General features: G+C 38.7%; 1 protein-coding gene and 1 pseudogene across 7 annotated transcripts in view; both read right to left on the reverse strand.

Moving 5' to 3' along the window:
• EFCAB3 (EF-hand calcium binding domain 3) overlaps nucleotides 1-16697 on the reverse strand; it is a 306183-nt gene that overhangs the window by 78400 nt on the left and 211086 nt on the right. For 6 of the 7 annotated variants that reach the window (XM_073883095.1, XM_073883094.1, XM_073883093.1 and 3 more), the window contains 7 exons: nucleotides 14550-14654; nucleotides 14189-14242; nucleotides 13290-13394; nucleotides 10272-10325; nucleotides 4578-4682; nucleotides 3134-3187; nucleotides 1639-1743 (listed from right to left, as the gene is read on the reverse strand). In XM_073883095.1, coding sequence (XP_073739196.1) covers nucleotides 1639-1743; nucleotides 3134-3187; nucleotides 4578-4682; nucleotides 10272-10325; nucleotides 13290-13394; nucleotides 14189-14242; nucleotides 14550-14654 — 582 coding nt within the window. Of the gene's footprint in view, nucleotides 1-1638; nucleotides 1744-3133; nucleotides 3188-4577; nucleotides 4683-10271; nucleotides 10326-13289; nucleotides 13395-14188; nucleotides 14243-14549; nucleotides 14655-16697 lie in introns of those variants that run through there. The other variant, XM_073883097.1, reaches the window with a different exon arrangement.
• Nucleotides 10842-11300, reverse strand: LOC112837657 (small integral membrane protein 8-like; annotated as a pseudogene).

The raw sequence follows: 16697 nt of genomic DNA on the forward strand, positions 1-16697 counted from the left end.
GCTCCTCAGTGCGCCCACAGAGAAAAGCAGTCAGTCACTCCCGTCTCCCTGGTCTCTGGCTGCACTCCATGCTCACCCGGCCTGTGACCGAGCGTTTCTATCTCTGGCACCTGATCCTGTGTGGAGTCTCCAAAGCCAGCAGATCCCTGCCATGCACTCCCACGCCACTCCTCCTGGGGGAGGAAGGGGAGTCTCCCTGATCTGCCGCTTGTTGGGTCCCTGCTGGAGGAGCAGGGGACTGACTGTGCCACGGATCACAGTTTATGGCAACCCCGAGCTGAGAGCCCGCGCCTCGGCTCCGTCTCTGCAGCCAGCTTCCATGCTCCGATACCTGGGAGCTCTGCCACACTCAGGCACCCCCGGTCTTTCTGTGACCCCGAGGGTCCTGAGACCACACTGTCCCACGAGGGTTCCATCCCCCGCTTAGCCACCAGAGCCGACTTCTAAAGTTCCGACTTTGTGCTCCACGTCTCTATCACTTGCCAGAAGCGGCCGACGGAGGCCCCCGCCCCCACTGTCTATCCTCCCGAATATCACCTCGGATTCACTTCTCTGCACGTCCTACCTTCCAGAAAGTGATTGCTTTTCTGTTCAGAGAGTTGTTGGTATTCTTTTCTTTGATCTCCTATTGAGTTCGTAGGTGTTCAGAATGGTTTGATCCCTATCCAGCTGAATTCCTGAGACCAGACGAAATCTAGGTCTCCTACTTCTCCGCCATCTTGCTCCGCTCCCCCCAATTAAGAGACTCTTAATCACAGAAAACATACTGAGGGGTGCTGGAGGGGAGGGATATGGAGGGATAGGGTAATTAGGTAATAGATATTAAGGCGGGCACGTGATATAATGAGCATTGGGTATTATATAAGAGTGATGAATCACTGATCTCTACTTCTGAAACCAATAATACATTATATGTTAATTATTTGAGTTTAAATAAAAAATATTAAAAAATAAGTTAAAAAAAGGGAAAAAATTAAAAAATAAAAGTTATTCATCTGAGAGAGAGAGAGAGCAGGAGGGGGAAGGGTCAGAGGAAGAGGGAGAAGCAGACTTCCTGCTGAATAGGGAGCCTGCTGTGGGGCTTGATCCCAGGACCCTGAGATCATGACCTGAGCCAAAACCAAGAGTCAGACGCTTAACTGACTGAGCGACCCAGGCGCCCCTGTTCTAAACATTTTTGTCTTCATTCTGCTCCTTTTTGTTTCTCCCCTACCCTCACCCCTGTGTGTGTGTGTCAATCATACAAACTATGAACCTCTGCTTCACACTTCTAACATCTCTCTCCCTTTCACCAACCACATCCCATCAGCCCTACCCCTTTATCACCAGTACAGTTCCTTCATAAAGACCCTTATCATCTGGACCTTGGCAGCAGCCTCTAAATTTTATTTCTGCCCCTGGTTTTTCTTTCCCCAGCATGTGTTTCCTCAGTGTTTTCAGAGTAGACTAGTCATTGTCTACAGGATAAAAGTACCGATCTGTATCTATCTATCTATCTATCTATCTATCTATCTATCTATCTAGTAGGCTCCACACCCAACATGGGGCTTGAACTCATGACCCTGAGATCAAGAGTTGCATGTTCTATTGACTAAGGCACCCAGGTGTCCCAGAATAAAGGAATCTTAAAATGCTCACCAATAACTGGTAGGTGGCTCTGCAGGTCCTGGATTTCCTTTTCTTCAAGTCTGAACCCAGTATTCCATAGAACATTTTTTAGGTCACTGACACTAACCCTTCCTCCTTAATAAGAACAGGAAAAAGTAAATAAGGATGTCACAGATGAAAAATGCAGGCCATCAACCCTACCTAGAAATGAAAGTAAAAAGAAGCTCTTTACAGCAAGTTGTATGGGAATGGGGAGTGATGCCTAATGGGTACAGTATCTTTTTGGGGTGATGAAAATGTTCTAAATTGATTGTAATGATGGTTATGCAACTGTATTAATACACTAAAAACCAGTACACTTTAAATGGGTGAATTGCATGTTATGTAAATTACATTTCAATAAACTGTTGTAAAAAATACAACATAATAAAGTAAAAATGTAAATAACCAACGGGGAAAATATTTTCTGTAGCTATGACAATTGTGTTAATATCTTTAATTTATAAAGAGGTCATTCAGATTAATAGGAAAAAGCTTGGATTCTGATAGGATAATGGGCAAAAGGCAGGAACAAATAATTAAAAGACTGAAAGACAATGATACAAAAATAGTTTTAACTTCACTGATAACGAAAAATTCAACACTAATTAGATTCCATTTTTCATTTATCAAATTGGCAAGGATAAAAAAATGTGAAAATAATTTATTGTGGCCAGGGCATAATGGGAACCAGTACTTTTATCCACTTATATATATATATATATATCACAGCCTTAAACATGTTAAGATTTACTGGATTTACCAGAAGAATTTATCCTTAGAAAATGGCTTAAAGTCGGACAAAGATCACAGATATATAAGAGCAAAACATTGGAGACAAGCTAAGTGTTCAATAAGAAAGGAACGACTAAGTAAACTATAAATACAACCTGATGATAGAGTCATTAAAAATGGTGTTTATAAAGAATGACATGGTGGAATTCTTACAGTAAAATTTTAGGATTGGGGTGCCTGGGTGGCTCAGTTGGTTGGGCGACTGCCTTCGGCTTGGGTCATGATCCTGGGGTCCCGGGATCGAGTCCTGCATCAGGCTCCCTGCTCGGCAGGGAGTCTGCTTCTCCCTCTGCCCCTCCCCCCTCTCGTGCTCTCTCTCTCTCTCTCTCTCAAATAAATAAATAAATAAATAAAATCTTTAAAAGAATAAAATAAAATTTTAGGATTAAATATAGGATACATAAAATATACAGTAAGAGTTTAATTATCTAAATACACATATACACAGAAAAAAAGAATACAGAGAACTGTAATAAAAAAAGGTAATATTACCTGGGATTATGGGTAATTGCATTTTTTTTTCTGTATGCTACTTTATATATTCCAGATTTTTCTCAAATACCCAACAGACAGTAGAGACTTGGGTATTTGTTGAATAAATGCATACGTAATTTCCTTATTATTTACATAATCAGAAAAAACAGTTATAAGAATCTCAGATTTTCTTGTCCTTATCCTTTTTCTTACTCACCTTTGAAAGATTTCACACCCTCCAGTAATGCTTTCTCAAACACCTTTCTATCAGCTGTAAGATAAAACATTGTTGAGTTTTTGACGATTCATAGAAATTAAAGTGTTTACTTTCAGAAAGGGGAAATTCAGAAGTTTATCACAATTCATTCTCAATGAAATGAGACATATTCAGAAAACTCAGTGTCGTGACTATCCCTGGACAGAACACAAGGCTATTGTGTGGCTGGTTTGCTGAAATACACACAGCTTTTTCTTTTTCTTTCTTTCTTTTTTTTATTATTATGTGATGTTAATCACCACACATTACATCATTAGTTCTGGATGTAGTGTTCCACGATTCATTGTTTTCATGTAACACCCAGCGCTCCACGCAGCACGTGCCCCCTTGAATACCCATCACCAGGCCAACCCATCCCCCACCCCCTCCCCTCTAGAACCCTCAGCTTGTTTTTCAGAGTCCATCGTCTCTCATGGTTCGTCTCCCCCTCCGATTTCCCTCCCTTCATTCTTCCCCTTCTGCTATCTTCTTTTTTTTTCTTCTTCTCATTTTCTCCTTCCCAGTTTTACTTCATCTTTTCTTTGTTCAGCTTTCCTGCCCTTCTGCCCTTTCATCTTCTTCTAGCTTAGACTTTAGATTTCCCTGAAAGGGACAAAAGAAATTGTCCTATCATGTGACCTCTGACTGAAGAGGTCCCAGCTCCCGGACCAAAATTTAAACGATAAGAACAGGATTTTTTAAAATGCTAGGATTGAGTCTTTTAAAAAAATATTTTAAATTGACATAAAATGTTTCAAACAGTAGAATTTCTTTTTTTTTAAAGTAAGATTTATTTATTTTAGAGAGAGAGAGAGCACATGAGTAGGGGGAGGGGCAGAGGGAGAGGGAGAAAAGAGAATCCTCAAGCAGACTCCCCTCTGAGTGTGGAGCCTGACTTGGGGCTCGATCCCAGGACCCCGAGATCATGACCTGAGCTAAAACCAAGAGTCGGCCGCTTAACTGACTGAGCTACTCAGATGCCCCAAACAGCAGAATTTCTTTTTCTTTCTTTCTTTTTTTTTTTTTTTTAGATTTTATTTATTTATTTGACAGAGAGAGACACGGCGAGAGAGGGAACACAAGCAGGGGGAGTGGGAGAGGGAGAAGCAGGCTTCTCCGGAGCAGGGAGCCTGATGCGGGCCTCGATCCCAGGACCCTGGGATCATGACCTGAGCTGAAGGCAGACACTTAACAACTGAGCCACACAGGCACCCCTAGAATTTCTAATACAAAACCTGAAAAGAAACCTTCTGTGTAGTTTTGAGGACTTGAGGAGACATGGTCACTGCAGACATGGTCCCTGTTCTCCCAGAGTTTAGGATAGTGCCATGCACACAACAGATCTTTAATAAATGTTGAATGAGTAAGCTTTTAGATATCGGTGAAGTAGAACTTCAATGCTTACCGGAAACTGGCAGAGTTTTCAGAAGCTTCTTATGTTCCTTGTTTGTGATCTTTACTCCCATGTCTTTCAGAACATTTTTCAGGTCCTCAATAGGAATCTTCTCTCCTTTAGAAAGAAATACATATACGTAAGGAAACATCCTTCCCAGGTAGGGTTGTGAGGATGAACTAGGCATAATGAAGCCTTGTTTAGCTATTCAGAATCAAGGTGGTGGTCGGGGGGGAGTCAGAAATTCTTTTAACCTAAGAGGATATCTTCAATGATAAGATGATACCATATATAATAAGTAAAGCAGGGATTATATAATTTCTTAGTGATTTAGCTGTGTTTGATGGCTAACAATTCAACCACAAATATAACATCTGTGTTCTTTTCTCTCTTTTTTTCCTCTTGTTCTTCTTCCCTCTTCTCATTCCCTTCCTCTGGGCCTCCCTGCCCTCTTCCCCTTCCTCTTCTTCTTTTACCTGAATTATGGGACTAGTTTTAAAAATGATAATAAAAGCTGGCTCTCTGTAAAAACTTTCGCCTTGAGTAAATTAATATTTACATGATTTACACTGTAAGCTGGGCATATCAGATAGGGGATAGATTTGAAATCACATTTTTAAAAATCTGCTGAAAAGAAAGTATAGAAACCGTAAGAACAAGAAATCAGGGAAAAGAATGGGCTAATCTGGAAAAGAATTAAAAACAATATCTAGAAATAAAAATATAGTTATTGCAATTAAAATCCCAACAGACAAATAGCACAAGACACAGTTGTAGAGACAGTGAACTGGAAGAGAGGTTTAAGAAAAGACAAAAACATAAAAATAGGGAAAATATGAAAAGAAAGATATGAAGAGCAAAATGAGAAGGTTCAACATACATGAACTAGGAGTTTCCAAAAGTGAGAAAAGAGAAAAAAAGAGAAAAGGCAATAGTTGAAACATGAGCTCTGAGAGTTTCCAAAACTTGGTGAGAGGCATAAATGTTCAATTTCAGGAATCACAAGTTCCAAGCAGGAAAAATGAAAACAAGTCTACACTTGGCCACATGAGAATGAGAATTTCAAAGATAGAGATAATCTTAAGAGTAACAAGAGAAAAAGAGAGTAATTCTAAACAATGAAGACTTATAGCTGACTTTTTTTTTTTAAAGATTTTATTTATTTATTTGAGAGAGAGAGAATGAGAGATAGAGAGCACGAGAGGGAAGAGGGTTCAGAGGGAGAAGCAGACTCCCTGCCAAGCAGGGAGCCCGATGTGGGACTCAATCCTGGGACTCCAGGATCATGACCCGAGCCGAAGGCAGTCTCTTAACCAACTGAGCCACCCAGGCGCCCCTTATAGCTGACTTTTAACAGCATAAAGAGAGGCCAGAAAACTGTGTGTATATGAATCTATCATCTTTCTGTCTATATTCGTGTGTATTTTCTTCTTTCTCCTTTTTTCCCCTTTTAAATTTAATTACAAGTTTATTATAGGTTAACCTTACAAGTTGGTCTTCAGGTTACAGAATATTCAGATGGGACTGTAACTAAATTTGAGAACTAACATAGCCCAGAGATAGTATGACTGTCTCCCACAGATAGACTGTTGGAACTTTGCTTCTCCTCATTCTGGGGAGAGAAAGGGGACATCTTCATTTGTATGAAGGGAACACAGAGTTGTTTTGTTGTTATATGGAAGTTAAGTTCAAATATGTGTAGAAGGGTCCACAGCAGAACAGCCAAGAAGGTAGACTATTTCAGTGATTTAATGATTACCTCTCAGCTCCAATTCCACCCTTCTAAACTCTGCTTTGTGATGCTGAGGCCAGGACTCTAGACCACATTTCTCTCTGGATAGCTGGTTCCATATCAAACTCTGCCAGTGGGTGGGAGGTGGGAGGGGGGAGAGAGAGAGACTGAAATGTCAGATGAAGTTCCTTACCGTAGCAATAGATGAATCCAGTTTCAGTTTTTCAACCTTGTGGAACCAGTGTCATTACACTCCTCAGAGATACTAGCAGCACCCTTCAGAGTTCTAAGGTAGAATGATAATCTACAAGTGTAGACATAGTCAAAGAATGACTCAAGGCTGAGTGTAAAATAAAAGATATTTTCAAAGACTAACCCTTGTTGAAATGACCAAGAGGGATGTACTTCAAGAAGAATGAAACTGAACCCAAAAAAGAGTAAAAGTAAAAAGCAATGGTGAACAAAGAGAGTGGTAAGTGTATTTAAGTTTTGCGAAAGATTGGATTGAAATTGCTCTGCCCTTGCTTTCAATATACTCACTTGGCAAAAGCTCATTCCTGTTTAAATACAAGTTTGTGCTTACTCTGTGCCTGCAGCAAGGCAGCTGAACTAGAGTTGAAGTGTATTGTGCTGACTGTTCTCATTTTAAATGGATGATCATGAACCTCAGGTGAGTCCTTGATTCTGCTGGGCAACCACACTACACTTTGCTGATGTATTAACTTTCCTGTTCTTCTTGCTGACTACTTCACTTCTTCTTCTTCTTTTTTTTTTTTTAAATCACCACTTCCTCTTCTTCCATTTGGTCAAAAATTCTTTTAGCTCTTTAATTAAAAAACCCAAAGCTTTCTCTTGACAACTTTCATCAGTTTACATGCCTCTTTGTTCCACTTCTTTGATCCCCTTTGCAGCAAAATTTCTCAGATATTCACTGTTTCTAAATCCTGTCTTCCCATTTTCTCTTTTTTAAAAAAATTTTCATTTAAATTCCATTTAGTTAGCATATACCGTATTATTAGTTTTAGGGGTAGAGTTTAGTGATTCATCAGTTGCATATAACACCCAGTGCTCATTACACCAAGTTCCCTCCCAATGCCCATCAACCAGTACCCCATCTCCCACCTCCCCTCCAGCAACCCTCAGTTTGTTCCTTAGAGTTAAGAGTCCCTTACAGTTTGCCTCCTTCTCTGTTTTTATCCTATTTGGTTTTTCCTTTCTCTCCCCTATGTTCATCTGTTTTGTTTCTTAAATTCCATATATGAGTGAAATAATGATATTTATCTTTCTCTGCCTGACTTATTTTGCTTAGCATAATACCCTCTGGTTCCATCCACATTGTTGCAAATGGCAAGATTTCATTCTTTTTGATGGCTGAGTAATATTCCATTGTGTGTGTGTGTGTGTGTGTGTGTGTGTGTGTGTGTGTATACATATATATAATATATATATATTATATATACACACCAGATCTTCTTTATACATACAATGGACATCTGGGCTCTTTCCATATTTTCTATATTTTGGCTATTGTGGACATTGCTGCTATAAACATTGGAGTGCAGGTACCTCTCCGAATCACTATGTTTGTGTCCTTTGGATAAATACCTAGTAGCGCAATTGCTGGGTCGTAGGGTGGCTCTATTTTTACCTTTTTGAGGAATCTGAATACTGTTTTCCAGGGTGGCTGCACCAGTTTACATTACCACCAAGAGTATAAGAGGGTTCCCCTTCCTCCACATCCTTATCAACATCTATTGTTTCCTTAGTTGTTCATTTTAGCCATTCTGACTGGTGTGAGGTGGTATCTCATTGTGCTTTTGGTTTGGATTTCCTTTCCCATTTTCTCTTAAACTCACTACAGTCAGGCTTCTTTCCACCTTCAATCACCTGAAACTTCTCTTTTTGATATCACTAATGGTATTTTGTGATTTGAGATCATTAATGTGGCTATATGCAATGGTCACTTCTCAGGTCTTATCTTAGTTGACTTATTGATCTATTTGACTGTTGATTTGCCCTCCTGGCTGATACTTGTAGCAGATATTATAGATGCCCTGATCATATCTCTTCAACCCTTACCAGTTCGATGCATGCTAGCCCAAGTTTCAATTGCTGGTATCTCTTTGTCTGAGGGATTTCTTTGGTTGCCAGAGTTCACTCCGCTAATGCTCAATGGCTGGAAATGCCAGTGGAGTAATATTGCCTCCCTCCCCTTGAGCACTTCTCAACCAATGACTGATAGGGGTTGGTGTAAAAATAACCTAGCTCTCCCACTCCCCCGAGGTTGTGTTCTATACCATTTCCCAGATATTCTCCAATGGGATTAAGTTTCAGTTACCTTCTTGGTAACTTGCCTGATAAACACATACTTTATTTGCTGCCTTCATTCATGTCTCACTTCCCTACTCCCCTATCTGTGTTTCCTGGGCTCACCTCCCATGTAAACTACCTGTATACATGCTCCTTGTCTCAGGGTTTCTGTCTGGGCGAAACCAACCTAATATACTTATTTGGTTTTCAGGACACCATATTCTTTTGGTTTTCTACTTACTTTACTGGTCACTTCTTCTTGGTCTCTTTTCCTTTAACATTTAATGTTTAAGTCCTCCAGGATTACTTCTTAGTTCTCTTTCCTTCTCCATATATATTCACCCCTTGGGTGAATTCATTCAATCTCACGGCTTTAAATACCATCTATATGCCTATGGCTTTCAAGTTTATATTTTTAGCTAAGATATCCTTCTTGAAGTTGTGACTGGTAACTTTTTAGCTGATATCTCTATTTCAGGGTCTATTGATATCTTAAAATATCTCAAACTGAACTCCTAATTTTCTTCCATCTAAACTTGTATTTCTAGCAACTTTCTCCAGACTCCAATGGCAAGTCCATCCTTTCAGTTATTCAAGACAAAAATCTCAAGGGTCATTCCTGACTTCTCCCTTTATCTAGTTTCCATCAGGAAACTCTGTTGACTATTTTTATTATTTTTTTAAATTGAGATATAATTGACATGTAACATTATTTTAGTTTCAGGTGTACAACATAATGGTTTGATATTGGTTTAAATTATGAAATGATCATCACAATAAGTCTAGTGAAATTCATCACCACAATAACTCCTTTAAAAATATACCCAGAGTCCAGCTACTTTTTATCATCTTCATTGCTTTGCCCTGGTATGAATCACCATCATTTCTCACATGGATTACTTTAAAAACCCATTTAGGGCTCTACTCCCTACTCCTCCCCCTCCCTGGGTCTGTTCTCCACACAGAATCCGAGAAAATCTAATGAAAACAGGTCAGATCATATCATGCCTCTGGTCTAAAACTTACAGTGGCTTTCCATTTCTGTCAGAAAAAAGCCCAAGTCCTGGCAGAGCTTTCACAGTCCTGACTAATCTTGAATCCATCACCTCTCTCTCCTGATCTCCTATTACCTTTTTCCTTCCTTATTCAACCTCAGCTACATTAGCCTTCTTGCTGTTCCTTGAGTAGTCCAGGCATGCTCCTGCCTGGGGTCTTAGTCCATGTCCCCTCTGCCTACAACTCTTTTTCTAGAAGTCTCCATATGGACAAAACCCTCACCTCCTTTAAGTATTTGCTCAAATGTCACCTTCTCAAGGAGGCCTGATTATCTGTTTAAAGCCACAAGTGCCTCTTTCCCCTCCCAATCTCCTTTAGTCTACTTTTCATTGTTTTCTATAGCATCTATCACTTTCTAACATACTTTATAATGACTTATTTATATGTTTATTGCTATTTCCCTTGCTAGCATGTAAGCTCCAGGGGAGCAATGATCTTTATTCTGTTTGCTGATGTATCCTAACTGTCTAGAACAATGCCTGGCTAAGTGCTGAGGAAACATTTGTTAAATGAATAAAGGAGGGAGGAAACACAATTTGTTAAAAATATAGTTCCACATAAAACTTTAAGACCACATAATATAATCCTCATTTTAACATCTCACTCACCTGTGATATTTTTAACTTCATCCACCAACACATTTAAGTCAATCTTCCCATTGGCTTTAAGATAAAAAAGCGCCAAAAAGATTTTTAGAAAAATTGTGAAACAGAAACCCCAAATTCAACCATTTAAAAACATTTTTCCTAGAAGTTTAACATAGCTCTTGCATTTTATGCTATCAAAATCCATACAGCGTAATACATGAGTCAGTTTTAAAACATTCTCCTTTCCTTCAAGACAATCTACTATTTATTAGGCTACTCTTTTCACGCATGGGTCTGAAATGTTTTGAGAGTTTAAAAATTTTGTTTAAAAATGATGTTTCCATTTTGTTAGTGCTGACTTTACCTTTGGGCTTATGATCACCTTAGCATCAAGTGATTCTTTTTTTTTTTTTTTTTTTTGATAGCACTGGGTACTTTTATTATATAGAACTTAATAATTAACAAAACGATTTCCATTTTCCTGGCACTTTGATACGAGGACTTAATAAAAGAACAATATTAAGAAGCTCCCACTGTGGAGGAAGAATGAGGTAAGGACTGCAGCCTCAAGGCCTGGCTGCAACTGCTACCTTCTCTCCTCATCAACACGTTCCAGAACAAGAAGCTGATCCTATGCACTCACAAAGTCTTTCCTTCAAAGATTTCAGAGCCCTTTACAAAGCTCCATCTGCGGTATCCAGCACTATTAATCCCATTTAGATGTTCTCCTCCTCATGTAACTGTGTCCCTCACTATCAACAGCCTCGTATAGGTCCTTTGTATTCTCTTGTGTTGCATGTAGATAACCAATATACGCCATGCAAAGTGAAAGGGTTATCAATCCGAAAGCCATTACAGGTTTGTTAGGTTTAATGAAGAGCTCTGGATTCACAGCTCAAAATAAAGTTGTTGTGCGAACCCCTCTGAGCCCTGGGTTTTGAAAGTCTTTCTCTTTGGGTGGCTCGTTTTTAAAGGCAGGAGATTCCGGTGCTGAAGACATCCTCTTGATTAATGATGATTTATTACCTGCTGCGAGGTCACCTCCCCTGCGCGTCCTCTCAGCTCCGCCTCAAGTGACTCTTTTAAAGGACAGAGTGCTGGTATGCATGCCTGGCTGTTCTTAGGTTGGCAACATGATAATCGTCATGTTGATATATTCAGTTAAATTCCCAGGTATTATGACAAAACTTTTGTTTTGCAGTACCTATTCTCAATTGAGAGACTTTTTTCATAGATGATGCACTTAATTTCTTTAGTCTATTTCTCAAAGTCTGAAGTTACTAGAGGTCAATGGATACATTTTTAGTAGATTGTAAAATTGCAAGTTTGAGAAACACTAGATTGCAATGTTAAGATAGTAGTTAAAAGATGCTATTGCTCTAATAGGCAAGATTCTGTTTGGAACCTTAAGCTGCCTACGGACATACTCATTCTCCACTTATAACTTGGTCAAGGGTGCCAGTCCATCACCACTCAAACATGTTCACACTCTTATTTTATGTGTAATAATAATCCTAAGATTGTAAATTCCCCCAAAGGGTGAGAAACCAAGCATCACTTTGTACTCCTACTATTACCTCAGAATTGGTTTAAGGGTCTGCACAAGATTGATGATCCATAAATGTTTACTTAATAATTAAGTTCCAGTAAAATGCAAATATATTATAAAGAATGAATTAGCTTTAAAACCAGTACACATATTCCAGTTTCCCAGATAAGGAAGTATTTCCTTGCTTGTTCTTTTTTACATCTTTTCAATTATGATAATCTTTTATTGGTATCCTATTATAATTTTATAACATTTATTATTATTATTATTAATATGAATACCATTATATTATGACTTTTGAACAGGATAAGGAAGAACTGTTAGTGGAGAATATTCTGTGCCTGTAAAGGACAGATCCCCTCATGTCGTTTACTTTGTATGTCTCTAATCAGCTCCACGGAGGCCCACTAGGCCCCTGTAACAGTTTTGCATTCTATCTCAAATGATTCCACAGATATACAAGGTAGTCCATAAGAATTATATTAGAATTAGTCTCACACTTTAAATCATCGTGCTTGTATCTCTTCTCATGTTTCAGAATACTTAGAAAAACAAGGCAATGACAAATATCTGCATTTATTGAACTGGTTGGTAGATTAAAAGAGCTATGAAAGGGATTAAAAAAAACAAAGAAAAAGTCATTTCTGGAAAAACTGCTTACTTCTTTTTAATGCAAAGGATCCGAAGGTCTAGAACAGTGCCTGATACATCATAAACATTCAGTTAAAGTTTATGGAATAAAAGAATGAAAGGTACTACTGATTTAGAAAAGCCCATATTCATTGACTCGGATCAATCTTGTATCTTTACTACTTCCTCAAGGGGACAGGTGTCTCTTAAAATTTCCTCATGAATTTTCCTCAGTTCTACTAGCATGAGTCTAATATATGCCAAGTTTAATTAATTACATTAAGTACTGCTATATATCTTCTTAAATTTATTAGTTCTGGTAGTTGATGGCAGTATAGCAGAGTGGCTAAGAGACAGTTTCTGGAGCCAGATTGCCTGTCCACCACTTACTAGCTCTCTGACTTCGGGCACACTACTTGACTTCTCTGTGCCTTAGTTTCCTTATATGTAAAATGGGAGTAAAAATAGAAATTGCCTTGTAGAGTTGTTTGCAAGGTTAAATAAGACAATATATGTAAAGTGCTTAAAACAGTGCCCTGCACGTGTCAGGACCATGTAGTGTTGGTCATTGCTATTTAATGCTGGGTTAGCAGTAGGGATTCAAAGATTAAAATCTGAGTATTCTCTGTTAGACCCTGGCATTTCCTGTGAAGAGGGACTCTTGCCATCTATATGGGGCAGCACACTTGGTGATCCTTCCCAAGTGATAGCCACTGGGCCCAGTTTGGTACCTATGCTAAAGGCCTCACTCTTTCTTTTTCTTTTTTTCATATACATCCTATCTTCAGTCATTCTAGGTCTGAGACTAGCCTCAAGTCCAAAGTTTGGCTAAAGGATCTATTGACACTCAAAACTCTCACCATCAACTGGTAGGCAGTCCTTCAGTTCCTGGATTTCTTTCTCCTTGAGATCAATTCCCATGTTTTTCAAGAAAGTGTCCACCTTATTTGGAGACACCTTCACCCCTTAGGAAAGAAAGGGATGGGATATGAAAAATATTTGTAAGAGTGGGTTATTATAGATCATGCCTAGGCATCAGTACTACATAGACAATGAAGAGCAAAGAACAATTAAACCATTCAAGTAAATGTGGTTTTGGTATCTAAGTCAGGAATTTCTAAACCCTGATCTGTGGGATTCTTTTAGGACTTTTAGGAAAATATTTAAGAGAAGAAAGTGAGTAGTTAAGGGTATTTGTAAGTCATGGCAAAGACTAAAATCAGCCTTTATACATGTGTTTGCACAGAAGAATTCAAACTTGCTAAATTAATGGAGAATTATAAATCCATCCATCCATCCACCAATCCATTCAGCCAGCCATCCATTGAGCCAGATAGACAGCCAATCCATGGAATTTACTTTATCATAATCCACTGGGAAACATTTAAGAACATATGTTTCTAGATACTATCTCTGGAAATTCAAGATCGATATGACTGGGAAGGGGCCTAATGATTTGAATGCTTTACTTTTCCCCCTTGTGATTCTGATGTACAGCTTTATTTGGGAACCACTGCTTTTGGGTTACTGTATTTAAACCATTTTAGTGACTGCAGTATGCCTATATATAGAATATCTATAGATATAAAGAATATATAAGAACACATATATAACATATAAAGAATAAACACTGACTTAACAGATAGTTGGGACAGTTGGATTAATAACCTGAAAATTATAAAATAGGATGAGTTTTTTAAAATAAAAGAAAAGCTTGATGACTTGTTTTACTTGCCTTTTCATCATACTTCTTACTCACCTTCAAGAGACTTTAACTCTTTCATCAATCTGTTCACATACATCTTTCCTTTGTCTGTAAGAAAGGGAAAAATGCAAGTTTCGGGCAGTAGTGTTGATATTTAAATGAAACATGCGTAAGTTCAGAAACATAGACTTTTAAATGTTTTATTCTAAAATTTATATTATTTCACTTCCAAGAATAAAACTTAAGAGTGGAAACAACTCTCAATTTGGTGAAATCATTTTGTTGATGGGGGCCAGGGTGGGGGGGATGAAACATTCCTTAAATAGGGAGTATTAGTTACAAAAGTCCACATACTTAACATTCCTTAAAGGCCACTGTGATTTTTCCCCCCCACTGTGATATTTTTAATGCTTACCATCGACTGGAAGCTTGTTTTGTAGTTCCATGCCTTTATCTTCTGTGAGCGTAATCCCCATATTTCCCAGAAAAGTTTCCAGGTTACTCATATCAATCTTCTCACCTTTAAAAAGTAAAAGATGGTAATGGTTGAAAATCTGAAGAATGATGATCCTATATTATAAAAAATGCCCATATGGCATTTGTTGATTAAATAATGAAGTAAACCTGACAAGAATGCCAGCTAAGACATAAACTTAGAGCTTTTTGGCTAAAACAGTGATGATCAAATTTTAAGCTGGGAGTCAGCAGATGCAAACATTCACCAGTATATGGGTAGAGTGAGAGAACAATCTATAAGGAAAATAATGCTGTTGAAATATAATTTTGTGCAAACATTAAAATCTTGGTTTTGCAGAGTCTTCTTAATTATATATCATGGAACCATACAGGGCTTTTCTCCAAGGGCTTCTTTCTTAACCCAGACTGGCTCTCTGTCCTGCCTCAGGGATTTGGTGGGCTTAGTTTCTTCTCTTCTTGGCAGCTACTACCACCCAGTATACTTTTTGGGCTTCCCTAAGGGTGGCTATGAAATTAGATGCAGTCTTCCAAGCTCACTTCTTTTCAGTGTCCCAGGAAAACTAACACACAGATATTTTTATTCTTAGGGCTATAATATAAAGTGCTACAGTGAGACAGACAAGGGAACACCAGACTATCCCAAAATGGGTAAGACACAAAGCTAACAAGTTTTGTTTGGTAATGGATTTGGTTTTAGTTCCTGGTTAGAAGGGTGGGAATCACCACTTATCCTTGCCCCCTGTAGCCATTTCCCAATCTGCTTGTGGGATGGCTGTGTGAAACTTTCCTTCACAATGGCTCTTCCCTCTAGCTTGAAGATGCGGTTTAGCAACAAAAACAACAAAATGGTAATTATGTGAGGTGAAGAATGTATTAACTAACCATATTGTGGTAAACATTCTCAGATACATATGTATATCAAATCATCATGTTGTATACCTTAAACTTACACAATGTTATATATCAATTATATCCCAATAAAGCTGGGGTGGGGAGGATGATACTCTCTAGGTAGGCAGTTTGGACCTCCTAATCATGTCCAATTCCAGAAAAAGAAAACTTTTGCTTTTAGTCCTTTGGAACCATACTGCTGTGCTTCCATTGGGAGGATAATATCTGGGGAGTTAGCCAGTCTTCTGCACAAGTGTCTGGGAGGAAATGTGCACAACGGTTGTTCTCTCCCAATTGCTTCAGACTTCTTCTGTGATGCCTTGGACTAGTGGAGCTTCTGATATCCCGTCTCCCCCCACCCCCCGCCACCCCGCCCGCCCCTGGTAACCAGCCAAGGGAATGACTTTTCAGATGCAACAGAGCAATTTTCTAGTCTGCTACCTTGATCACATTTTGACAGACATGAGCCTTCTACCTCAAGATTATCAGTCTAACCACACCTTTTATCTGTATCATTCCCAATCTTCAAAATGGAAGCCCACAAAATTTTATATCCTCTCTAATGTATTCTGTGTTCTACCGCTCTGATTTTTCTTTCCATTGTTAGCTTTGTTTTCACCTTCCCATAGTGTCCTCTCAGAGTCATATTTTATTAAATATGAATTTCTCTATATCTTCATTCTCTTTACAGACTCTTATCTTCTTTCCTAACTGAACTTTGCCTGTTGCTGATATTTTCCTTTTTTCTTTTCTTTTTTTTCCTTTGAGAGAAAGCTGCTCTTTTTAAAAAATTTTTATTGTTATGTTAATCACCATACATTACATCATTAGTTCTTGATGTAGTGTTCCATGATTCATTGTTTGTGCATAACACCCAGTGCTCCATGCAGACTGTGCCCTCTTTAATACCCATCACCAGGCTAACCCATCCCCCCAACCTCCTCCCCTCTAGAACCCTCAGTTTGTTTTTCAGAGTCCATCGTCTCTCATGGTTCGTCTCCCCCTCCGACTTACTCCCCTTCATTCTTCCCCTCCTGCTATCTTCTTTTTTTTCTTTTTTCTTAACATATGTTGTATTATTTGTTTCAGAAGTACAGATCTGTGATTCAACAGTCTTGCACAATTCACAGCGCTCACCATAGCACATACCCTCCCCAAAGTCTATCACCCAGCCACCCCATCCCTCCCACCCCCC

The sequence above is a fragment of the Callorhinus ursinus genome, unplaced genomic scaffold, assembly GCF_003265705.2.
Source record: "Callorhinus ursinus isolate GAN/ISIS: 27379988/994484 unplaced genomic scaffold, GSC_fseal_2.0 scaffold50, whole genome shotgun sequence".
In the NCBI taxonomy this organism is placed as follows: Eukaryota; Metazoa; Chordata; class Mammalia; order Carnivora; family Otariidae; genus Callorhinus; species Callorhinus ursinus.